The sequence below is a fragment of the Ambystoma mexicanum genome, chromosome 12 (assembly GCF_040938575.1).
Source record: "Ambystoma mexicanum isolate Mex_15411 chromosome 12, UKY_AmexF1_1, whole genome shotgun sequence".
Classification (NCBI taxonomy): Eukaryota; Metazoa; Chordata; class Amphibia; order Caudata; family Ambystomatidae; genus Ambystoma; species Ambystoma mexicanum.
In genome coordinates this window covers 1248908888-1248935313 of record NC_090936.1, presented here as the reverse complement: position 1 = coordinate 1248935313, position 26426 = coordinate 1248908888, and the positions used below count along the sequence as shown (strand labels likewise).

At 49.1% G+C, this 26426-nt stretch overlaps 2 protein-coding genes across 3 annotated transcripts in view; one reads left to right on the top strand and one right to left on the bottom strand.

Moving 5' to 3' along the window:
* The window catches only part of PARPBP (PARP1 binding protein), a 75600-nt gene extending 59916 nt beyond the window's left edge, over positions 1-15684 (top strand). The window contains exons 8-11 of one of the 2 annotated variants that reach the window (XM_069629929.1): positions 7009-7190; positions 9220-9298; positions 10099-10267; positions 14292-15684. In XM_069629929.1, the coding sequence (XP_069486030.1) occupies positions 7009-7190; positions 9220-9298; positions 10099-10267; positions 14292-14575 (714 nt within the window). In that variant the 3' untranslated portion in view covers positions 14576-15684. The remainder of the gene's footprint in view (positions 1-7008; positions 7191-9219; positions 9299-10098; positions 10268-14291) is intronic. The other variant, XM_069629930.1, reaches the window with a different exon arrangement.
* The window catches only part of PMCH (pro-melanin concentrating hormone), a 31786-nt gene continuing 20121 nt past the window's right edge, over positions 14762-26426 (bottom strand). The window contains exon 3 of the mRNA XM_069629931.1: positions 14762-14969. Within this exon, the coding sequence (XP_069486032.1) occupies positions 14920-14969 (50 nt within the window). The 3' untranslated portion in view covers positions 14762-14919. The remainder of the gene's footprint in view (positions 14970-26426) is intronic.

The following is a 26426-nucleotide window of genomic DNA, read 5'->3' as shown; positions in this document are numbered from 1 at the left end:
AGGGCATGGCCCTTGACCAGCAGCCTACTCCATGCTGTCTGCCTGGAGCTGGCCTAGTGTCCTTGAGTAGAGCTTGGAAGGTGCAAAGTCTGGTGGTGGGTGGAGCAACAGAGTGACGGGGTCTTGTGGAGGTTCGATTAGCACAGCGAGTAGAGCGCTCGCTTTGACATCTGTGCAGAGCATGCTGACGCAGGTTTCAATCCCGGCATGGCCAAACTCAGCCTTTGATCCTTCCGAGGTCGTAAACGAGTACCACAAGGTGAAGGGTTGTTTTAAGGCTGACTTATACCAGCCATACTGTAGAAAATGTGGTACATACAAGATGGAAAGTATGGTGAATTGACAAGTGGGTGGAAAGACTGCTCCTTTTTGGTCTATCTTTATTTAGCCCTTTTGTCTTTTCACTCTTGGGGGGGGGGGGGGGGGGCGGCTTCCCTTGAGAGGTCTGTTTTACAGTGACCATTAAAGCCCTGCCCTTGGAGTCTTTGGCCACGTCGGTGAGCCAGAACTCCAGCAACTTATTGATCATGGTGCACACCCCTCTAGAGAACTAGTACCCGTGGCATCACCATTGCCTGTGTCCAATATCAAGTGCGTCTCTTATAGGAAAGCAATGTTGACGCGATGCCTCGCTAGATATAATAACACATTCATTGCCATAGTGAAGCTGTTCTGACCACGTGCATTGCATGAGGTAAACCCCCTTAGCGCCTGTCCTGTCTGTGCACCTGGACTCTACAGCCCCAGTTCCTCAGCTGCTATGGCAGGTATTCTGCAGTCATCAGCATTTTAACCATTGAAAGTGAATCTGTGAAAACCTAATCCCTTTCCCACCCCCACCACAACCCATCAGTAAATAACACACACCCCCCCCCCCCTGCACCCACCTTTATCGTGTGTATTTTGCTCTGAAGACAAATCTAAGAAGCCAGCTAGCACCTCCCTTGCAGAGGTGTATTATCCGAGCGACAAAGGAAAATGATTAGAATTAAACATTAGCATGTTGGGTAACCCCTACTACGCTCGGTTACTCAGTGTGGCTCCCGGGATGACGAGCACAGAGGGGACGGAGGTTAAGAATGGGACCTTCCCCTTCTGTTCCATGCACAGCTTTGCAGGGAACATCGTGATGTATTTCATGCCTCTTGCTCGCATGGCCCATGTGACATGTCTGTAGGTTCTTCTCGTGTCCTGCACTTTATTGGTGGAGTCTGGTAATAATCGATTCGATCACCTGGTGTACATCAAACAGCCTTTTCTTGTGCTGGGTCCTGCAGTGGCCTGGTCCCTGTAATTGAGCATCTGAGCTATAATTGGTCTTGGTGGGTTTCCAGGAGCTGGACGCTTCCCAGGGATTCGATGCACTCTCGCAACCAGGAAAACAGGAGCACCTCTGTGAACCCAGCACATCTTTGGGGAGTGATTCCACAAACTGTTCTGTAGACCTGGTGCCGCTGGCCTTGGGGACCCCCACAGTACTTATATTATTTGTCCTAGACCTCAATTTGAGATTGTCTTGCTTGGCCATTACCTCCTTTAGTGACTTCCTAATTTGACGCATTTCTCCTGCCATCGAGGATGCACCATCTTCCATCGTTGAGAATTCCGTTTTCCGTCTCGTCCAGGCGGTTGCCATGTTTATCACGCTGTACCTTCATGTGGTTGACTTTGCAGGTGAGATTTAACTTCAGTCCACGGTGCTTATTCCAGCATCTCCTTGATGTCACCGAGATCAATCGTCTCACCCGGCTGATCAATCTGGGGACCGCCTGACCCAACCTCTTACACTTCTTCCTTGGGTTGGCCACGACAAAGCTACATTTAGTTTACTGCTTGTCCGTTTTCCCCTCATCTTGATTCGGAGTAAGCATGGTACAAAGGTGTTCCCGGTTACTGTCATGATATTTTCATCAACTGTCCGGTTCCCAGAGAACTCACACTATCGCTTTGTAGCAATTGTTACAGCTTGGCTCCTAGTATGCCGTATCCACGATTGCCTATACAGGCACAGGCTACTCCACACCTGTTCCCAGAACTTCCTACGTCTTCCTGTGCCTTTCTGGAAACCTCCAATCTTCAGGCTGCTGCTATCCTTGCAGTGCTCCAATGACAGCTTCAGGGAGCAACGTCATGTTTTTTTAGGGTTTTGCAGCCAAGGTGGGCCTACCATGCAATGGTTTAGGGTGTTGACACTCCAGCCTAACACTATCAGGATCTCGTGGTGTATCGCTCTGCCTCTGATGTGGCGGGCCCCAGAACGCTCACAGGCAGCTCCAATGAAGCCGCTGTTCCCCTCACTAGATGGCCTCTGCTGGTTGCACTCTCAGACTGGCTTCCCTTTCCACTCCAGCCCCCCTAGTGAGGCCCTGCCAACCTGTGGTTGGACATGGATTGGTGCGCCTGGCATTCCTAGGCGTGCATCCCTTCTGCCCTCAGCAATGTGTCTGTGTGGCGTCTGCCATGTTTCACTGCAGCCCTGATCTGGGATTGTCGTCTTTATCTCTGGAGTTAGACTGCCTCTCGTTGAGCGCTGCGCGGGTCACCGGTGCCAGTTCCAGTAGATGGGCCGAGAGCCCCAGTCCATGGGTCCGGCTCACCCACCTACTCAGCCTGTGTGTTCCGATGGGCTGTGCACTAGCTGACCAGGTGTGAAGGGCCGTGCAGGCTCCACCTGCCCCTCAGGGGTATCCAGCCGATGCTCCGGTGCCCTTCATTGTTGGGGAAACATGCGCAGCAGGGAAGACTTGTTGGTTGCCCTGATATCAGGATTTTATCCAAGGTGCTGCGGAGCTCAAAGGAGAGCGACCATCTTGGCTGGGCTCTCGAGCACCCAAATCACCCCCCCCCGCCCCCTCCGGCCCTTACTGACTTGTTTTTTTGTGGACATTTGTGTCTTATTTATATCGTTCGGTCTTTGTGGCACTGGTGAGTCCTCAAGGCTACCAGTGCAGGGTGGACATTGTCCCCAGTTTGTGTTAGTACTACCTTCCCTAAGGCGCGTAGTACAGAGAAACCTTGCTTTCGCATTGGACTTTGGTGTATGCAGATTTAGTTTTCAATAGTATGTGAAGGTTAGAGGCTGGTGGCAGTGGTACCTTGTTATGGAATCACTCACTTTTATTTTAAGGTGACCACTTGTGCCCGCTAGTGCTAAACATGGCGAGCCAGGTCCTGTGCTTGTGGTTCTCTCCTTTTCCACTGCCTTTCTTACAGGCTGGTGTGGTCGTAAGTGGGAACCTACCTTTGTGTGCGTCAAACTGGTTGGGGCTTCTTATTGGTATGTAGACTGTACCAATACATGTACTAAACACTTACCTGAGCTGGTGGTCCATGACTGGATAGCAGCCTGTGTTGTGGGTGTTGCATATTCCTGATCTGTAATCTCTGAAGCAATTGTACGGGAGGCGACTGGAGCCAAAGATCCAATGTACGAGGGGCTGTGGATGACTGGAGGACTGCCGCTGGGACCACCATTACCTAAGCCATCCAACACTTGAGACTTCTCTGCTCTTGTGGCATGTGAGGCCTTCCCAGTGCCTCCCTCTGAACTGGTTTGGCCATTAGCTGGAGTCCTTCGTTGCAGATGTCGTCCTGGAGGGGAAGGAGCTGGCCTCCGTATTCTGAAGAGGAGACTGGTCCTATTGCCTGGATCTTGCTGTGTATCCGCTTCGATCAAGGAACCCGTGCTGCAGGTGGAGTCCTGTGGTCCCTCCTCATCCCTGCAGACCCTGGGCGCTGGCACTCCACAGCTCCTCATTTGTAGGTTTCCTGGTCCTTACGAAGTCCTGCAGCAATAGCCAACTGCAGTCTGGCTGTGATTCATTTTCTTAAACTAACATGCCAAAATCGCTGGACCAGTGGTCTAGACGTTGACTGCAGAGCACTTTGCACCTGTAACTAACCCCTTGACCCTAGTGAGCAATTTTCCCCAATTACCCTGATTTGCAGGAGGGTGGGGTGTGGGGGGGGGGGGGGGGGGGTTAGGTAAGCAGTTTTATTTCATTTTTTATTTTTTGTCTTGATGGGTACTTGGTTGCTTAGATGTCCCTGTATCCATTCACTTCAATCTTGCAGCTATCATTGCTTTGCTTTTGGGTGTGTACCCGGAGTATAGGAATTCTGTCTGGGCCGCCTGGATGACTAGCATTGACAGTTGCCCCTTCCTTACTCTGGGGAAACTAAGGTTGCTACCTGGGAAATATTTGCAAATGCTCTAGTGTAATCTACTGTGAGTCCTAGTGCTTTCTTTGCAGTGAACTTGAATGTCCTCAAAACTCTCTGGTGTAGGCAAGACCTGCATCCTGACCGTAAACCGCGTGGAACTCTGGTCCATAGGATAGGGGTGGCCCTAGGCTAGGGATGGCATTGGGTCGGGAGTGTCGCTCGGCCATAGGCTAGGGATGGCATTGGGTCGGGAGTGTCCCTCGCCCATAGGCTAGGGATGGCATTGGGTCGGGAGTGTCCCTGGCCCATAGGCTAGGGATGGCATTGGATCGGGAGTGCCCCTGGCCCATCGGCATGACATTATTCATGTATCCTTCCCTCATTTCAGGCCATTTTAACAAACTGTAAATTCCAGAATATTTGTGTTCTTTGGCACCAGACTCTGTATATTGTTTTAGTGCTTTGACTTAATGACGCTTTATTGCGTAAATCGGTGTATTGTTACACTTGCTTGTGTGGGCAATCATTCCTTGGCGGTTTCCTGTTTAAGTTGCATCAAACCCCTGATCTCTTTAGTCTCAGCCTTGCTGCTCCTCTGTCATGTGAACATGCCTGCTCAGCCTTTGCTGTGTAACTTTGCAGGCCCATTAAAGTGGCCTTCTGAAATCCATGGCAATTGGGGTCCATACGGTCCTTCTCTTTGTGGGCTCTGCCAGAGCCCCGGTGCTGCCCCGTGTATGTGTAGGGCTGGTTTGTGTCGGATAAGGAGCTGCAGACCGCCCCAATGCATGTTTGAAACCAAAGTGTTGTGTTGACTGCACCTGAGCTGGCCCTCTGGAAAGCCACCATGTTTGAATATTTAAGGGCCCTGATAGGTTGGCTGGAGTCCCTGTAGCCCAGGTTGCTCCAGATGAAATGGGCATCGGGAGCTATCCTGGTGGTTGACTGTTGGAGCCAAAAATCCAAAATATACGAAGCGTTGGAGGGTCTCTGTAAGATCCCTATGCAGCACAAAGTAAATATCTGCTCTTATGGGCAACCCCTTACACCATTTTCCCTTCCCTATGAACATGACCGACCCCGCGTCTTGCATCACTGTTATCATCGTCCAGCAGAGTATTCATGGGCCTCTAGCTGCCACCATCTGCAGAAGACCACTGTTGCCCAGATCTTGCAGTTGAGGGCCTGTGAATCTTGCGGAACACCTCTGCTGTGGGGCCCAAACTTTTACTGTCATCAAAAAAGAGCATTGCGGTAACAATCATTTTGTCCCCATACCTTTGGGACTGTCATGTTGACTGTCAACTTTCAATTGTCCTAGGATAAGAAGTTGGGGACCTTATCGGCTCAAGTTGCGTCTGATGGACCTTGGTCCCAAGAGTCTGCTGACTTGAGACTGGAGCCACCGAAAGCAGCTGTTCAGATGCCTGCACCTGTGACTATTGAAACCTTAAATTAGCCCAACAGCATGGCCATAGCTTGGGATGTTGTCCGACCTGGTCTGGGTCAGAGGGTGATGTGTCCCTGTTAGCATCCAGAGGGATGCCATGCAGGCCTATTGAGTGTAAAGTCCTATCTTACAGCTGCCTCTACTTTACCGTTTGGTGATGAATTGTGGGTCCGTCTAAAACTTCAGGTTTGGTGACCGCCACTTTCCTTCAGTGGGGACCTATAAACTCAGTACTATGAACGGTCCAGAATAGCGGCTTCATTGAGACCATTGCCGCCTATGAGTGACCTTGACTAGGTGAAACTGGTTTGCTTCTGCTTTTTATACTTTTATCAGGCCTGTGATAAAAAAACGCACTCTCTTGCTCTAGTATTGCGTAATGTAGCTCGCTGCATGCCCCCCAAGTGGAGCCCTTAAAAGCACCTGTTCATGTGTTTAATTCATGTTTGTGTTTGCTTTTTACTTGTATAAACACACACATTGCGGCTTTAGTTTCAAATACTACAACTGTGTGGGCAATCTCTTGTGTGACCGTCTTCTGCACTAGTTGTGCTTTACACAATACTCCTCATTGCCTAGTGTAAGCCTTACAGTCACACTACCCAGTGGGTTTATCAGCCTTTTGTGTTAGACTTGGGCAGTCTACTAGGGTTGACTTGCGCCAGGAAAGGTTTTGAAAACCCCCCTAAGTTCGATGGCCTGCTAACAGGAGTACCAGCACAAGAGACTAGACTAATGGTGAGCAGTTATGCAGCCGGTAGCGTTGCCAGTTACCATGGCAACAAATAGGCTTCTCAAGACAGTTTCCCAATCTACTCCTACTAGCCGTCTTTTACCGCCTGATATGGCAAAGCCTAAAAACAATATGTAAAATGGTGTGTATTCAGGAGTAAGCAGCTCAAGGCCTCAAGCCACCTAGTCCTTTTAGACCGGAAGGCTGCAACCTGTGGCACCCGGATTCTATGGATTATGACTGCCAGAAGTGCGCACGGTGGTCACTGTGCTGGTTAAGGCCATTGGTCCCAAAACCTCTGACGAACCAAAGACTGCAGGCTGTGGCTTAGACGGGGAGTTCTTGAACCACTCTTCACCCCTCAGTGAGCCCATCGCTGGCAAGTTATTCCATTGAAGGCTTGACCTCTTTACAGGCACCTTTTCATACCAGGCTCCAGTTTCAACTCTGCAGGTGGAGTTGATTACTGTAGGGTTGGCATCGGTGCCCCAGATCAGATGATCAACCCTGCCACTATTTGTGCACTGAGAAGAGGGTGTTTTCTTTGATTTGTGCTTGCTTTTTTGCGTGGTGCAGAATAGGTGTTGACACTTGCTTAGAACTGGTCAGAGGCTTTTACCCCTTTCTTTGCTTTTAAAGCTGTTCCATTATTACATTTCAGCCTAAAATGCATGCCATAAACCATGGTACAGCCTCCTGTGGAAGGGATGCGGTCAAGGCACTGTTGGTTCTTTTGGACGAAGAAGCTGCCAGTCCTCCAACCCGGAATACAGCGGACCTCCTCTGCGCGGATGAGGAAAACGCGTCTTTTTTCGGAGCGGATTCGATGCTGACACTATTTAGGTAACATTGTTAAGTGAAATATTGGTCCTGGTAAAACTTGCTTTGTTTTATGTCCTATGCTGATGACATTGATTCTGGGCCTTCGTGGTGTGGTGGCTTCCCCGGTCCATTCTTGCCACTACAGGTGTCTGCTTATTTCAGGCTCCAGTCCGTGGGTGGACTCTTGAGTTGTCAATATCTGCTTTGCGACTGCATTCCCGTCAGCCATCGTTACTGTATGATCTAGTTAATAAGGGACCCTTTGCCTGCATAATATAACCTGTTTGATAGATTATCTAGAAGCCACACAGTCTTAAGTTGTACTTTTAGAGGAATAACCACTTGGGAGGAGTAATGACTCGGCCATTCAAGGTATCCACCCAGTTTCCATTTTGATTGTGAGGCGTTCTGCCACCTCTGCAACAGCACGCAAACATCCACCAAAGTGAATCAATCGTATCAAAAGGTGCTAATCACCTTTTGGTTCTGCCCAAGTCACCCTGAGAGGGATGGGTATTCCAGACTTGGGCCCGGGGCCTGGAGACCCAAGCTACTCCTTGCTGATGAGACCCAAGCTACTACTTGCTGATGAGGCCCAAACTACTCCTTGCTGATGAGGCCCAAAAGGCCGGAAGAAGGTCTGAGGTGATTGTATTTCTATTGATTTTATTTATAGAGTGCACCAGGCCCGAGGGCATCCGAGCACATATTTTAGTTACAACATAAGGCAGACATGGCAGTGCAATTACAGTTTAAAATTACAATAACATTAAACCTATATACATAATGCAGTTACGGGTGATCGGGAGGACATAGCCTATGTACAAGAGGTGGCTAGCGCAAGGGAGGTGGTTAGCAAGTAAGTGAAGGGTCTTGGGCGGTTAGCCAAGCTTTAGCCATGTTTTTAAAACTGTGGAAGGACGGTTCAGATCTTAGCAAGTTGGGAAGCGTGTTCCAGAGTTTGGCCACCATTACTGGAAAGTTGGCTCCGCCAGATCTTTGAAGGTTGAAGCGTGGTATAGAGAGGCAGTTAGTCTGGGCAGTTCTGCGGGGTCTGTTGGTGTTGTGGAGGGCGAATCTGTTGGCTAGGTAGGAAGGTGCTTGGTTGGATAGGCATTTGTGAGTGAGGGCAAGTGTTTTCAATGTAATTCGTTGAGGGACGGAGAGCCAGCGTAGGTTGCGTCTGGTGTCTGAGATGTGTTGGTTCCTAGGGATGTTGAGTGCTGCTCTAATAGCATTGTTTTGGATGATTTGTAACTTGCTTAGGTTACATATGTTGGTGCCCAAATAGAGGGCATTACAATAGTCAATTTTTGACAGCACGAGCGTCCTGGCAAGTGAGACACAGTTGGCTGGTGATAGGAAGGTGTGGCTAGCTGTACTGAGCTTACAGGTGTATGCCGCTGCAGAGGAGACTGCACTTGTTTCTCTGGCCAGGGATAGAGTGGAGTCGCTGTAAATCCCTAACGTTTTAGTGTCCTTAGAGGCCTTGCTAGTGTTACCATCGATGATGAAGGAATTGAACTCGGGGGGGGGGGGGGGGGGGGGGGGGGGGATCGGGGGGCTGCAGTTTGGATAGTTTTTGAGGAGAGCCGAGAATGAGGAGCTCTGTCTTCTCATCATTCAGAGTCCGTGTTGCGCCATCCAGGCTTGGATGACTTGGTAGATGGCATTCACAGAGAGAGAGTCGGAGGCGTAGTCTCCTGAGATTGGAATGAGTATCTGGGTGTCGTCAGCATAATTTGTATATGTGACACCCAGATAGTCCAAAATATCAGAGGTTTGGTGAACACGTTGTACAAAGTGGGAGAGACACAGGAACCTTGTGGTACCCCGCAGGTGACGGGCGCGGGTGATGCTGCTGCTAGGGGGGGAGAAGACACGCATCGATCTGTTGTCCAGGAATTAACTGATCCAGGCTGTGGCTTTATCAGAAAAATGAGCAGCTAGTTTAAGGTGTCCACACAGTATTTGATGATTGCATGCATGACTTGTGTGGCCCTGAAATGCAATGGTTATACTTACGTTCAGCCTTTTCTTTTCACTGTAGATCTCCTGAGCAAAGCAACGATGCATCTCCCAAATCCCTGAAACACCGTGTCCACAAGTCAATGGAGGGAAAGGAGAAGGTACGCTGCTTCTAGTCTGAATTCTGTATGAACGGCGTTAGCTCCTAGTGGAGCTCAGCACGTCGGTCGTTCATTTGTGAGATGAGCAGAGCGCTTCGGCACAGCCTGAAATGCATAGTTTAAGCTCTTGTGTTTTCTACCAGATGTTTCCTTTTTATTTGATCAGTTCACAATTCTTGTTAATTTTGGTACTGGTCCTAATTGCTTTTTGCATCTTGCGACTAGCAATAAGCCAATGTAAAAAGACTGGCAAGAAGGCATAACCAGAGGTCAAAAGCCATATAGTTGCCAAAAAGAGGGTGATTGTGGTATGCCAAATGCAAGGTAACCCAGTTTTAATTGAAATATAAACTGGGGGAAAGATTAACCGCCAAGTTCTTTTCTCCACAACTCGACAGAAAACGGCTGTTTTTATACACCTTATGTCCGTTATGAAAAACTATCGCTCCTGGTCATTGGCTCCTTCTACTAAGCTACATATATAATTCTAGTGCAGTTTCAGATGTGTCCTCTTAATTTATAATTACATTTCTGAGGGAGGATGGTGGGGGGGGGGGGGCAGAGCCTGGTCATGCACTCTAGAGTTAAGCCTGACTGCTCTGCGATGGTGCCCTTTGAGTGTTTGGGTTTAACTCTATGGACCCCCACTTTCCCCCTTAGGGAGACTTTCCAGTCTGCGGTGTGGGGAGACTTATCCTAACATAAAACTGCCAGTTTTACTTCATGCTTTCCTAAACACTCCTGGAGCTGAAGTGCAAGTAAAATCTGAACTGGTTTCAGCTGTTTTTGCTTTCTTGTAGCTGAAGCAGACCTTGATCCGGTCGCAGTTCGCCTGTACGTACAAGGACGACTATTGGATGAACCGGAAGCAGCCAGAGTACCCCAGTCTGAGCCAAGTGCCCACCTGTGTTCATCCTGCACCAAAATTGGTGTCTGCCCTCTGCTTCGATGAAGAGCCTGTTCCCGCAGGTATTTTATCATGCCTACTAATTGTGTTCTGTGGCAGGAGGGTATTGGGGGCGGGTGCAGGGATTATGGGGAGCGGGGGGGGGGGTGTCATGAGTGCTTGGCATGGGTGCAACGACTGAAAGGTGGTCCCATAGAACCAACGATCACAGGACCTGAAGTTTAACACTACTTTGCTCAGTGATGTGAACTTCTGGCTATGGCAAGGGGTCCGATTCGCATTGATCTGCATTTGTAGAGCTCAGGACTTCTACAACATGCCAATCATGGGTAAGTTAAATGACAGCATTTGTCCTGCGATCGGATACTTCAATGCCGAAATAAATGGGTAGGGCTTCCCTTAAAAGGAAGTGGTGTTGCATCTTGCAAAGCAGTTCCCAAAGTGGACGTCACATCCGTTAGTAACTGCCAACCATGTTATCATTTTTGCTTTTGTTAAGGTTAACCTTCATAGGTTCCAGAATATTACCTATGTATTCTGAGCTGTCCCTGAAAATTCTCCAATTGGAAAATGTGCTACACTGGCAAAGTACTAACTCGCAGCACTGCTGCTTCAAAGCGCTGGGCGGGTGGGGACTGACTACAATAGTTGAGATATATTATGCAATAGGGCGCATTGGGTGAGGTAAGTCTGCTCAGTTAGTCTGTAGCAGAGATCTGGGCTGATGGTGGGGCTACATAGTGTGGTTGATGCATTTGTAAGGCACCGGGGGGGTGGGGGGGTTACAAAAACTCTAGTGCCTGCAGATTATTCATATTACAAGAAACCTAAAACCAGTGGATGGAGGAACAAGTTGGAATCTTCTGAATTTGCCAAATTCAGCCTCATGAAAGGTGATCAGGTAATGGCTGAAAGTAGCCGGGTGGTGGAAGTGCTCGGCATGAGTTATACTCATCTTAGGAGTCCTTCGGTGTTGAGGTGGTGGTGATGATGATGGTGGTGGTGGGGGGGTGATTTGGTTTGTTTTCGGGCATATCGGAGTTGGGTTGTCTTCTGTTCATGGAACCAGGTGGCCAAGTTCCCTTTGAACCACTTGAGGGTAGGATCTGTTTTTAAGGTTGTGAGGAGGGTGATAATGCTGCGAGCAATCTCCCTCCATGTTTGTCTTGGCCTTTGGTTGTTACTCTGAGATCTTAGCGGTCTTCTATGTACTTATGTTTATGTAACTTTTCCACGAGTGCTTGTGCCCCTTTCCTCACAATATGGTGTCTGGCAGTCTGTCCTTTCGTTGGGTTTGTGTACAGGATATAGCATCTGATTTGTGGGAACACTTTTTTTTTTTTCACCTTTAAGCAAACCTGTATTGGCATGTTGGTGTGTTGGCACTAGCGTGTTTGCAGTGCCTCGCCTCTTATGCGAGTTGAAGGAGCATCTCTGATAGCTGCTGGTTCTCCTGCGGTAGCTCCTGCCTACAGGGTGATGCCTGAAACCCAGGAGCTGGTTTTACCTCCTACTTATTGAATCTCCATTTTGAACCCTGGTGTGGAGGGAGATTAGCGCACGGGAGACATGTTTCTTGCCATTGACTTTTATTGGTAGTAAAAATAAAGATAAAACCCGGTCTGACCCTAGTTCTAAGAGGGGTTTCCCTGCCTCCAATATATGGAACGTGTCAGGGTGTCGGTCTAAGGCAAAGAGTCCATCGTCCTTTGTCCATATTTCTGACACTTACATTATTCACACAACTAAACAAAAGGGTGGGTCTTCTTGATTCAGAAGAATGTTTTTCTTCGGGATGATGGCCCGAAAGTTCACTTCTGGGTGATTAAAAAGGAAATGTACTTCTTAAGGGATGCAAATCAAGTCTCAAAAAAGGATCCTTTTGACTAAGGTTTAAATAAAGCACAGATCAAAGCTAAGTCTTGTATCTTCACAATGTCGAAGCTTCCCCCCACCCCTCTTGATTCCTTTGACAACGGCCACAAACACCAACGGATGTGTCTCCCTTCCCCAGGTCTCTTTCACAATGTTCACTGTGTTCACAGTCTACCTAGTTCACTATCCTGCGAGGCACTGTGGCTATAACAAAGGTTTTATGTGTAGTTTTGTTGTTTTGTGTGGATCTCAATTCCTTCTTGGCTTTTTTGTAAAAGTCTGTACCCAGGTTTCTATCCTGCCTGGTATTGTCAGGTCCTAGAGTCCTGTGGTATTGGTGTCTTGCTCTCGGGCCCCAGACCGCCCTTCCCACGGACTGCCATGAAGAAGATGGCTCTGGAGGACACTCCTTATTGGATGCAAGCCCCTGACCCGTGTCCCACTCCAGTATAGTTTTTTGGTGTTCCTGGCAAGCCTCCCGGTTTCCATTGCAAACACTGGCAGCATCACATAGTAAACCTACCTGTGAAGTACATGACTCTAGGGCAATTCAGGGCTGGGCTTACAAGTATTGGGGAACTATTCTAGTCTCGCTCTTAAGTATTTCTATTGTGTTCTGAATCTGATTACGTACCTGGTTAACACTGTTATCTTTTCACAAGAGGGAATGTACATATGTATTTTATTTAGTTCTGTAACACTACTTACTTGGAGGCGTCATTGTTTAGTGTTTGAAAGGCCAAATTAATCACTTTATATTTTTGTATTTACCTGCCTAATTGGAATTATTATTGTGCGGCTCATTGTAGCCCCGGACCACTCACAGGCTGCATCAGTCTAAGTGGGGGTATGTAGAGTGGGTGAGATACAGGGAGTAGGGGAGGTATGGTGGGTGTACTGTAGTTGGTTGTGAGCCATAAACATGAGGAACAAAGCATCTTGAGGACTTCTCAAAAGTATCCCAAACAAAACACAACCAGTGCACATGATGGGGGCCGGGGGAGGGGGGTGAGGGACTGGGTGGGGGGTAGAGATGCAGCCCTGGAGCACAAACAGATCTGCAGTGAAATGTAGCCCAAAATTGGCCAAATGTCTGCAAAATGGCTCCATATGAAATCACTGCGCAGCTGGGAAATGGGGAGCCCGCAGCTGACGTGCTTCTTACAAAGCTGCTGATTTCAGCAAATATTGTTGGGGGGCTCCGCATTGGGTAGTACGGTGGGGGAGTTTCGAAAAAGATGTTGGTGATTTGGAATTCATGCATGGCAGTGCTTGTTGCTGTGCCAACCAGTTATTCTCAGTCCAGAACCACAGTAGTTTCTGTAATGTTGTGCTCCAAGCGCCACAATGCTGTTTTACAGATGACTGAGAGCCTTTGTCTCGCACTTTGCATAATTTGGCGTGCCCGTCTAGTCCTGCAGTGCCTAGCAGATGAGTACAGGATGGGGGAGGGGCAGGGTATGCATGTACCCCACAAGTTTCAGTCTTTGCGAGGGCCAAAGAAGTACTCAGCAGTTACTCTTCTGACCTCTCCCCACTCTTCGGCCTTACTGTCGCTGCACCTTGAAGGGCGCCATAATGGACTTCTCTAAACCTGGGCGACTGCTGGAGAAAGCCAGGTCTTCTACGCCGCCCGTTGTCTGACTTTAGAGGCAGTTGATGCTGTGAGGGACCTTTGAGCAGGCATTTGCAAGCCAGTTTGTTGGCCTATTGTGGGGGTGTTTCATGGTGTGTCCCCCTCCATTTGATTTTGGGGAGGGTGGGTCTAGATTGTTAATGGTGGTAACCCCCTGTGCGGCCCATTCGGCTGCAATGTGTAGGTACAGGTTTCTTTTTGCTACTATCTGACCTCTTAACTGTTTTTTGCAAGTGTGCCCTGGGCTATGAGTGGGAGAGTTCCTTCCTGATGCTGCCTGTGCTACTGAATAATAGATGTTTTAGTGGGCCCCCTATTCTTCAGAGGTGGGGGGCTGGGATTGGGAGGGAATCTATGCCATGCACCTCCACATTAATCCTGGCTTCTTGAGGTGTGCAAGTATACAGCCATGCTACCTGCTACTGCGTAGATGCGGCCGTTTTGCACAGGGTGGTTGGAAGTCCTTCTCAGTGTTGTGATGTTTGTATGCTTCGCCTTCCTGTTCCAACATGGCTAACTGTCTCCCTTTCCTCCTCGCTCCTCCTGCTCACTTGGATGGACCGGACCACGTGCAGCTGAAGCTCCTCGGGTGGCAAGGCCAGCTTTGGGCCTGATCTCTGGGAACCTTCACCAGGGCCGAGGCCAGCCTAGCAAGGGCCAGGCGGCCAGGCCTCAGGGGCAGAAGAGCGCCAAGAGGAAACAGGTGGATTTGAACAGTGAGAACATTGACTGCGAGGCGGTTGAACCCCCGCACAAGAAGACTGTTGGGGCACCCAAAGTGTCCAAAAAGCCACAGAATAAGGACCACAAAGCATCCGATCGGGGAACACCCACAAGGCAGCGGCAAAGACTAAACTAATTGCTGGGCAGGCAAAGCTGACCAGCTTCTTCAGGCTCTGAATCCTGATTTTTTTTTTTAAATATTTTTTTAACACCATGTAGCAAAACAAAATAACTTGGTATGGATGCACATCAGCCTCCCCCACCCCCCCCCCCCCCCCTGTGTACTTCCAGTACTTTCTACACAACTGCACTGCACAGAGTCTTGCATTTTGCAGGAATTCCTTATTTTATTAAACATACATATGAAAATATTGTTCTGGAAATGTACTTCTTGGTTCTTGGACACACAATTTGTTTGTACGTAGACTAAGCAAAGACGCTGAGATGTCCGGGGCCTCGGAGTCTCCACAGGGGCGGGCGTCAGATTTGCCAACACGGTCTGTACACTCTTCCCAGCATGCACCGGAGCACTGCGAGAAATGGAAAATATAGTTTTAGTGGATTCATAAGAGTGCAGTCCGTGGTCTCATCAAGATTGGTGGGGTGCCACCCCTTAGCACCCCCCCCCCCCCACACAATCATGGTCTGAACTAAATGGCGATTACAAAGCGGTGTGATCCAGTCCTGTATCTGTAAGATGATTGCATTGGGTCAAAGGGGATGAGGGGGGGGGGGTGTTGGTCTAAGTGACCATTTGTCATCAGTGCTCCCTGGTCACCAGTGACAGGTCTATCAATAGCGCTCCTATATTTAGATGAAAAGCCATTCCCATCTACCTCCTTTTTAAGGTGTAACCAGCCTTCCTAAACTCAACCAGGCCTCCATTATTCCACCCCCCCCCCTTCACATCGCCATCATGTCCAGACACGAGTGCTTCAACCAAGCTCTTCCAGCAAATCGCCCTTCCCTTCAAACCTAGAAACTGCTTAGACCCAATCACCCCACTTGCTACCAAGTATACGGGCCCAGTTGGCCATGACGCCTGTCCCCCTCACTCCTGAAGCCATCGCTGTGGTACCAACCATGCAAGTGCAGGGATTGTTGCTAAGTGGATATCTTGAATGGGTTTGTTCCCACCTTTTCCTTGCTTGTACCAGTAGACCTCAAACCACTGCTTGCCCACCGGGCCCCCTTTGGGTGAGTTGTTGTGAATAAAGAATTGGCTCGTGTCAAATTAAGAAATTTCTAAGCGTATTGTGTTGAATTGAGTGTAAGTTACAGCCGCGACCACAGGCCATCGGTGCTTGTGCATAATGTGTCCTGGTCTAGGCCCTCGTCTTATTAAACCTGTAATAATTGGTTTCCATATTGCCCAGTGAAATGGTTCCAAAGGATTCCAAGTTGAGTGCACGCGTCCCGGATATCCAAGGCAGCATTCATGAGCGACCTACACTGACCTGATGGACCCCCAGAATTCTCTCGGAGGTGAAGGGCGGGAGCTGAGCAATGAGCTTCCAGCCTGGTTTAAATGGATGTTGTTGAAACACTGAGGTGCCTTTCTCAGAGGACCTCTAGTGGTTAGCGTCCCATTTTGGGGGGGGAGCGGTTTTGTGCATTCCTGTTCTATTGGTGGTGTTGCCTGATCGCTTTGGGGGCTTTTGCTGGTGTTCAGTAAATTGTGAAAAGTTCACCCTCTGGTATTGTTTCTTATGAGGGCTTGAGTGTAGGGTGTAGTGTGGGTGTGTTCTGCTGGCGCCACCTGTGCGAAGGTGGTTGGAAAATGTCCTGTCGGCAGGCTTGGGACCATGGAAATCTTGAAAGATCAGGAATATGTAGAGGTCACACTTAGTTAATCATCATAAGGTGTGTGTATGCTGTGGCCACCCTCCTTTGGAATGAGCGTGATTAGGCTGGAGCAGGTTTCTCTTGGCGACTTGCTGCAATATTCTGTGCTGCTTTTGAGGGGGTGGAGTGGGATTGTGTGAATAATGTGGGTTCTCCCTCCTACTGTGTGCTCTTTCTGCATGCTGGAAGGGCACCTCGAGTGGGCAAATACTATTTTCAGGTATTTTACGTCAGGCACTTAAGCAAACTGGGCCACAAATACTCATTCATAATTGACGATAACAAAATCATGGTAGCTAAGGAGGTTAAAACCCTCAGATTCTATCTAGATTCCACCCTTACCTTCAACAAACAAGTGAACGCAATGGCCTCCGCCACTTCCTACACTTGCAAACTCATCAGGGCAGCCAAACCCTTTCTCTCCCCCACCAACTGTACCACCTTGGCCAGGGCACTGATCCTGTCCAAGTTGGACTATTGCAATGCCTTATATGTAGGCTGCAACAAATATCTCTAACAAAATCCAAATCCTCCAAAATAATGCCCTCAGAGCGGCCCTTAGTATCCCGAAGAAAGCCCATATTTCAGATTCCAGAAGATCTGTAATTGGCTATCCACCAAGGACAAGATATTCCTTACATTAGTGTCTCTGATTCATAAATGCCTCCACCAAGCAGCCCCCAATACCTCACCGCCAGATTTACTAGACCTACCCTCTCCCGCCCCTCGAACGGCCAACTCCAACCTTCTTCTGGTGCCCAGGTTGAAACGTACTACATCTGGAGGCAACAGCTTTCCAGTAAAAGCAGCACAATTCTGGAACTCCCTCCCTCCGTCTTGCAGGGAGGACCTACCCTACCACCAGTTCAGAGCCAGGACTGTCCACTGGCTCAAGCTCAAATCTCTCGACTCATAACGACTCTTAGAGACCCAGATTCGCCACTACCATGTGGCGCCTCATTGAATGTAAATATGCTTATAGTATTGCCCTAATGTACATGCTCTACCCCTACTCATTGAATGTAAATATGCTTATAGTATTGCCTTTAATGTACATGTCCTACCCTCCAATTTGGCGTGATACGTCCGGCAATGTAACCCTAGCTGGACCTCACCACACTGTATGTAACGAAGCTTTGCAACCCTCTTGCTGCCTTTGCGCCTGGCTACCCTTGGGTTAGGTGTGCATTACAAATAAATACAAATAGCTTAGACTTTCTATGGGGTTCACCTAATGGGTGGGCGGGAGGGCGATAGGTTGGTTGATGAGGCGGGTATGGTTACGGAGTGTCCTTTCAGTGAGGAAGGAGGTGAACCAGTTGAGGGTGGTGCCAGAGTTTCAGCCTGTGGAATAGGATGTTGAGGTGCAGGGTGTGGTGGAAGGCTGCGGAGCGGGTGTGCAGTGTTGCAGTCTCTGCTGTGGCCTGGTCGGAAGCCTGATTGGCTGGAGTACGATAGTGATGTGCTCTTTCAGTTGGCTGGTTGTGTTAAATTACAGAATTCTGGTGAGGGATGGCCGGATTATGATGGGATGTTTGTTTTCAGAGTGTTGGCTGAAGGGTTGGTTTCTTGAGGGGGTGACGTTTGTCCTGCCGTACCATGTGGTAGGCATGAGTTGATGGTGTTGACCCAGCGCAGGGCTGGTGTGGAGATACGGTTTGAGGTGTCGTCTAGGAAATGTGCATGTTTTTGTTTGGTGGGCGGTGTCTTTGGTGTCTGTCTCTGGGGTGCAAGTTTTTGGAGTCGGAGGTAGGGCTGCCTAGTGGAGGGCTCATAGCTGCACTCGGCCATGAGGGGCTTCCATAGGGAGGTGGGCAGGGATCTCCTAGAGTAAAGCTTGTGTAGTTGTAGCAGAATGGATTGCTTGCAGAAAGTGGGCTGCTTTGGCGTTGCATATGGACATCTTGTATTTGTAGCGGCAGTCTTTGATATGTATCCTGGTGGAGGGGCTTGGGTTCTTTTTGCCAGGCTCTTGCAAGGTGGCTGAGTTCTTGTTTGATGGAATTGTTGAGCTACGGTTTGTGTGGTGGTTGTGGGGTTTGTCTTCTTGAATGGGGTTATTTGGTTGATTGCCTTGGTTGATTGCCATGACAATTTGTTGTACTTGAGGAGAGTATGTTGGGGTGTGTTGTGAAGAGAAGGTGGTGTGAGGACTGTAATGTGTATGGTTTGCTGGGGTGTGTGGCAGAGGAAGTAAGAAGCACTCTCCTTGACCTTAAGGCTTGGTTGTTGAGCCCACCACTATGACCTACGCTGCTCCATCCAGAGGACTGGCTGCCTTGCCCAAACCTTGCTCTGAGGAATCTGGAAGGTGGTTGAAGGAAGGGTGTTCCAAGTAGTGGGCTTGGTCTTTCCTTCTGCTGTAGTCATTGCTGATATAAGCTTTTTTATTGAGCATGTGTTGAAAAATTGTGAGGTTGACTTACACCAGCATCTTGTGGACAAGACTATCACAGACACTAGGGAACTTACAAAGGCTGCCAACAGGTATGGGAGTATTCGAATCCAGAAAAGGGCTGAGGGAGCACACCCAAACCGGAAGAGAAATCGGCAGACAAAAAACTAAACCAGGATGGGAAGGACAAAGGTCCAACCCAATCCTTAAGTCTGGTCCCCAAAAAAATGAAGGGAAACACCGAAACTCTAGTTCAGCCATGCACACCGAAAAGAGCGCAGGCACCTCTAACACTGGGACGCCCCAAAGGTTGTTTTGTGTGGAAGGAGCTGGGCCATAGGAAAGGGGATCCTGCTTGCAGGGGCTTACCCAAGCAAGCCATAGTGAATGTTGGTCTCTTGGAAGAGGCCATCCTTAGTGTGGGCCTCTCAGAGGAGGACTTCTCACTAGGCCTGGGAGTGGCTGAATACGATTGGTTACACTGAGTGGGAATGGTAACGGTCTCCAGAAGAAACCCCAGTTGCCAATAATACTTAACTATATCTAGAACATGTGTATATCAATGGACACAAGTCCTGCAGTCCGGGACACTGTGGCTAGCGTCACCTCTCATCTGGCAGTGGGTACAGCCAGGCCAGTATATTGATCGGCCTGATTGTCCCATCAGTGGGTTTGATTGTAAGAGTAAGTCCCCTTAGCAATAGAGTTCAGCTGGCGAGGTGAAACGACCCAGTGCTGTGTATTGGTGAAAGACTCCATCCCTGTCCCATGTCTGTTGGGTAATGATCTTCCTGGTCCCAAAATAGTTGCAGTGGCTTCACGATTGGGGGGGCCAAAGAGAGCGCCAGATTGAACACACTCGGAGCCTTAGCGCATGGAGTGCTTCCAGCTGGCTTTTTGGAAGGATCTGCATGGCCGGTAGCCCCTAGTCCAGTGCCACAGACTGAGTCGCCTACTCCTGCGGGAGAGGGGCTAGTAGCCAATGAGGACCCTACTTTGGTAGCAGGGGACTCAGTGATTTCAGAGTTTCCTGGCGTAGCGCAGGAACCTGAGGTGGAGGACCAGATGGGTGCAGATCTGAAGGGTCTGCCCAAGCTGGATGAGTTTGCATCAGCTGGGGGCCCAGATCAGACTGACTTCTACACAGCCCAGAAAGAGTGTCCCACTCTGGGTCTGCAGAAGCAGGCGGAGGAGCAGCCTAAGGGCGAGGCACCTGGACTCTTCAAAGTGTACTGGAAGGATGGACTACTGTACAGTGAGCCAAAAGACTGAGGATGAGGGCACCAGGTGGCACTTTTACTGGCTGCAGTTTGGCATAGTTAAGCAATGTGTCTGGTCCTGCCTGACTTGTCAAGCTTCTACCAAGTCAGGTGCTGCCACAAAGGCCCCCTTAATTCTACTACCCGTGGTTGGGCGGCCTTTCGAGAGAATAGGCCTGGATATTTTGGGTCCTCAAACCAGCTCAGGGAACAGATAGATATATTTTATTTGTATCGTGCTCCTAGGAGGTGACCATGGAAGCGAGGGAAACAAGGGAGGACAAAATGACGATCTTACTAGGCCCGTTGACGTTGAGAACGCGCAAGTACAGGGGAGGGAAGGGGGAAAGTGCAAGGGATAGGGGAGGAGTGGAAAGTGTTGAGCAGGGGCTGGAACTGATAGTGCAGCCAGTGAAGTGGCCAGTGCAGGTTAAAGTGCAGATGAGAGGTGTCTGATAAGTGCAGTTAAGGGAACTGTAGGGTTACAGATACAGACTGAAGTGCAAGGGTTGCCTGGAGGCAGTGCTGGTGAATTGCTGGGAGGGCAGGGCCTTGGGCCCGTAAAAGAGGGTAACCAGGTGCCCATTACTTAAGCGAACAGATCAACAGTGGAGGGGGAGAGGAAGAGTGAAGGCAGAGGCAAAGAGGAAGGTCCTGAGGTGCTTCCAGACCTCGGAGTTGGTTGTCCTCAAGTTTCAGAGAGGCTGTTGCATAGGGAGGCCACAGCCGAGGAACGAGATCTACCCCCAACTTGTTGCTTGGAGAAGCGACTGACCCTTAGGGAGTTGGAGGAGCGAGAGCTCGAGTAGTAAAGTATTTACAGAGAGAGTGGAAGATATTTTGGATCCAAGCCCCTGAAAGCCTTGTGGACAACGCAGAGGGTTTTAAATTGAATCTTTGCAGCCACTGTGAGCCAATGAAGAGATTTCAGGGCTGGAGAGATATGATCCCAGGACTTGAGGCCAAGGACCAGTCTCGCACTCCTGTTCTGGATTGGTGGCAGAGAGTAGAGGTAGGTAGATTAAAAGCGGCTGTTGCAGTAGTCCAACCCAGAGAGAACCAGAACTTTAGAGACAGTGGGCTGGAGAAGAAGGGAAGAATAACTCCGAGGAGGAGCAGTTGGTAGTTTTACTTCTTGGAGACATCAGAGATGTGAGGAGAGTGGAGTCGAAGATGACACTGAGGTTCCTAGCCTTACAGGTGAGCGCAGGAAGTGGGCCAAGGGAGGCCATGCAGAGTGACTGGAAAGGAGGGTTCAGGTGTGCCGATGAGGAAAATCTGTGACTGGCATTAAGGGAGAGGAAGGTTTGGTTGCTGGACAGACAACAGGAAGGCAGGGGCCAACACCCCTTTGGTATGCAATGTGTCAATTTGAAGCTAGTCCATACCACTCTGTATGAAAGGCAGTGAAATTCATGTCGGTTCCACTACTTATCGCAGGCACACCCCTGCAGAGCTAACCCCTTTTTACAGGGGAGTGGGGGGAAAGACAGGAAGTCTGCTCTTGTCACAAACTTAATTGGAGACCTGCGCTTTAATTGTCGGAGAACTCAGTGAGACACTTTGATCTACAATAGACGGGAAGATGGGTTGGGATTTAGGAGTGTATGCTGTCGCCCCTTACCTTGCCTGTTGCAGAGCACTCTGGTTCTGACCCCTGCACAACAATATTGTTGGTGGGGACCCAGGATTGGTTCATTCAGGTAGGTTGAGCCTGCACCAATCACTGGAGCCCATTTGGCTTTAAAAGAGGGCTGAACCCCTCACTTAGCAGATCTGAAGGCTTCAAAAGAGTTAGGACTCATTTGGACTTGAGCTTAAGGTAGAGTCTACCTTACATCTGCCAGAGAATGAAGGCTAGGAGTTCCAAGAGGAAAGCAAGATCCCTCCCCTAAACATCTCCCAGGGAACAGAGGGCGATGGCGGACTCTGAGGACCCGTCCAGCAGCTCCAGAACCGGTTCCCAGCCAGCACAGTGTGCCCTGCTAGGTTCTGCCAGCAAGCTTTCTAGGTGGGAGTTAGTTGCAGAGAGTCTCTGGACAAAGGACAAAGCTGTTGCCTGCAAACGCTCTCCTCAGCTTTGGGCCATCTACCTTGAAAGGACGAAACTAGCCCTGCTAAGAAGCTAGGTGTGCCACACGAGCATCAATCGGCATCTATTGTTTAAGGAAACTGAGACATTCGAGCCCTCGAACCGCATCCGGCTGCACCGCTCACTGTTGTCACGCTGCACTGAGCCACCTCGACTAGCACCCACGATCCGCTGACCAGCACAGAGACCATTCTTGGCCCGTGCTGCCACGCCGGACAGCCTGCAGCCATCTGTCCCGCCTTGCTTGCCGAACTGCCTGCCGCCTGATACAGAGCTGTCTCCCACCAAATTTGACAAGGAGGTTTATAATTGACTTGTGTTCCAAGCTGTTTGGATCCCTTCTGGTGTACAAGAGGTGTGGGGCTGATTGGTTTAGAAACTGATATTCATCCCTGGACCACTGCCATTCGTCACATTCATTCAAAGGGGTGGGAACCAGCTTCAAATTGACAGATTACATACCAAAGGGGTGTTATCCCTGCCTTCCTGTTGACTGTCTGGCAACCAAGCCTCTCCTCCAGACTTGCCTTAATTATTCCTCATTAGGATGCACTGCCACCAGCCGAATTACCTGAAGATGAAGCAGATCCCTGGGGCCTTTGATATTTAAATTAGGCTGCCCATGTCTGGAGGAAGGTGTGCCTTCTCCTTTCTTGAGATGCTTTAATGTACACGTGGCTGTCATATTCCAGCTGAATATGATGGGGGAAGACGACGCCTGGAGGGTGTGTCTTTGCAGAGCACACGCGACTATGCGATTCGTGCAGTGAGCAGATGACGTGTGCGGAATGGTCTCTCACATTCCTGAGGTTGATCTCCCATCATTATTAACAATAAGCCAGACGAGCGCGCACTCCACGTGTATGGTCGAATTCCTCACATCACCACCCCATTTCTATTTACCAAGCATGCAGATAATATCACATGTGGGCCCATAGGGACGAGCTGCCCGTATGAATGCCCGGATTTCGTCACGTAATATATTGCATATATGGCAGGTGGCAAGATGAGCTTGATGGGTTTCAGAAATGTATTGTCTTGATTTCTTTTGCAGGGGAATGTCTGCTGACCCATGCCTTTGCATGACCTCTTGCTGGGGCTGGGTTGGACTCTTATGTTTGATCGTTTGAGGATTGGCACATTGGGACACTTGCACATCCCCAATGCAGGAGCCGGAGTCTCTGCTAACCTCTCCTTATCCCCCTCTTCTCTTTTGTGCAGACTGACTTCCCATCCCCTACCCAAAGCCTAAGGTTCCTCGCAAGATGCTTGCAATCTGCAGAAGATGTGGGGCTAACCCCCAGAGTAAGGGCAGGGTTTGTAATCCTGGTATTGTCCCCATCATTGCCGGAGTGGGGGTGGGGGGGTGAAGTAAAAACCAAGGAAGCAAGCGCCCCTGACAATTCCATGGGGGATACCACTTATCTGATCCGTGAAATGCACAGGTTCTTAGGGTATGACCAAGTGTCCTGGAAGGGGCAGGTACTGAACAGGATGAGGAAGACAATGGCCATGGGGAGGGGGGGTCGGGGGGCGGCGGGGGGGACAACCGAATACAGGCTGTTCAGTCCATAGCCAAGAAGATCATGGCAGGGCTAATCCCATGTGCACTGTCATCCCTGTTATTCCAAAGACTGAGGTGTCCACAGATTTTTCTGCCACCCCAAAAACTGATGTTGGCCACTGGGAAGGACCAGCGGAATGCACCCCTGCCTTCGCTGGATTCAGGAAGCCCACAGCATCGTGATTGGGTGACCCATTAATGGTCTCCACGGCGATCACCGAATACCTGATCTGCCCGGCCCTGTGATGAATGCCCGCCTACGCTGCAAGAGCCCGGGGCTTCTAAGGTCCATATACCTCCTACCACCGGCCCATGCTCATTGGCCCTAAATGACCGAATGGGCACAGAGGCTCCGGAACCTCTGGAGGGCAAATCTTCTCCCGGCTCCACCTGCAGAGGCACCCCGATGGCTGTGTTTGGGGCATAGCTCCTTTCTGCGATTAACCACACTTAGGGCAGCTAAACCAGTGAGCCAACCATGCCCCCAAGTCCTTCAGTCTTCTCTTCAAGGCTTGCTCAGGAGGTCCGCCCAGTCCAGGGAGGTCTGCCTGTCAAACTAGAAATTATATCGTGCCTCCTATTGCTATGAATATATGTATATTGGCCTACGCCAAGCTGCTAACAAGCTGCTTATAAACTACATGTGAATAAACTCGCATTGCAAGGTCCTGACCTTAGAAACCATGTAAACTGCCATTTTTGGGTCAAGCCGCCATTTTAGGTTTTCTTGCTCTATGAAGTCGTCATGTGAGCTAAAATGGTAGCCTATGTTATTCAGAACAGAACTCGATTGTCATGACCTCTGTACAGCTAATGTATAACTTGCCTGCAGGCCACTTGTTAGGGTCATGAGCTGAGACCTTGTCCTTCTGCTGACCTGTGTGCAATGGATTACCTGTATCACCGAAACTGATCTATAATTGAATGAGAACACCTGCTTAACTATATTGTATAAATTAAGTCCCGCATTGTAATGTTAGGCCTAGAGCATACATTATTACCATTTCTTCTTGTTAATGTATAAACCTAAGATGAACTAGATTTGACCTGGCAAGGGACCCTAGAGCAGTAACTTATTTATGGAATGGTTAACCTGAAGAAAGGCTGGACAACAGGCTGGAGAAATGTATAAAAGCCTGACTGTTTCAATGAATATTTGCACTCACTGAGCAGACCGAACCACGCTGGAGTTCGCTGTGTTGTACTGAGGGTCGATAGCTATCTGAATTTTGTTCTGTTCTTTTGTAACTGGATTCAGTATAAAATAAAGTACTTTGTATGTTCCTTTGTAACCTGTGTTTGGTGTGTTTCCTTTTTGGTTACCCTGCCTCATATTAATTCCTTGTTTTCACAGTTGGTGCCCGGAATAGGGACCCTCAAGATTGTTGCCGGATTATTGAAAGTTGACGCACGCTATCGGACCGGGATCGGAACGGTGTGACATAACTGGCCCGACTGAACGAGACGCGACACCTCCACAGCGCTGCACGATCCGTTCCCTGGACGATAGCCGTGTGGTCTGGGACGGCATCTTGACGAGGGTCAATTTTTTGAGGCGGGCAGATTTGCCGAAATCACCATACACAAGGTAAAATTCATTAGGTAAGTCCTTTGTAAACCGATCGGTCCTCCTTAGGTTTGGTCAGGTGAGTCGTTACCCGACTCTTAATTCAACTGACAATTTGAATTTGGCGCATTGTATCTGCAGATACAATTATTGACCAGGTAACACGGAGTATTTGAGAAATGCCTGGGAAATTGTCTAGCTGCTTTAGGGCATTATTCCGCAGCGATAGACAATCTTTGGAATTTAGCCATCTGGCACCACAGGAGGGGTCACCGGCATGTACTATGTACTGTAAGCATGGCATGTGTAGTATTTAATAAAATTTGGCACAGACAAACCAGACATGCCTCCGAACTTCAGTGGCCAGTCAATGGTAGTTTTGAGATCCCTCGTATTGAATATTTAGAGTCAGTCTTGTTAAAAAAAAAAAGGCCAGACCTGCAGCATTTGATGTTTTGCAAAATTGGAAAAGAGAAGCGTTGCAGCAGCTTAAAAGTAGGGAAAAACATGTGCGCCGTCATAAAACAAATGCTGAAAAGGCGTTCTATGATCAGGACAAACAGTCTGAGTCGGTTAGGAATATGGACAGGGCTTTCTCACTCAGTATTCAGAAAATGTATCCTTCTAAAGATCTTCATGTTTCTGATGAGTTTATCGACAAATTGTTAAATGAACGAAGGCCTGGTGCCTCTGCACCACCTCCGTATGTTCCTCTTCCTCCTGCTGTACCTCATCCTGCTGTTATTCCTGCTCTTCCTGCTCAACCTGTTGTTCCTATTCCTCCGGTTGTTGTTCCTCCACCTGCTCCTCTACCTCTTCCCATTGCACCAGTAATAGTACCTCCATTGAGTTTGCCTGCACCCTCACTCCCAAGTAGTTCTGTACCGCTTGTAGTTGATCAGTGCGGGGTCGAGGATTGTTACTCGTAATACTGTTCCTACAGAAAAGAAAGATTTGTTTGCATGGGCTAAGCATTGTATGGAGAGAGATGATCGAGCTAATGTTCTTGCCACACTTTCTACTATGGATAATTTTCCTGAGAAAAATGTTTTCATTGAAGGTTTAGGGATTCATTTATGTGTAATGTGGGGTAAATTAAATAATGCAGACCTCCCACAAGGGAATACTTTAGCGTTTTCAAGAGACACTGTGGAGAAGGTACATGAGCATGTTGAGAGAATATTTGAGTATAGAAAGGAGTTGGAAAGGTTACGGAATGAGGATGACGAAGAATGTATGTACAGAAACGATGCCTTCCGTGTCGT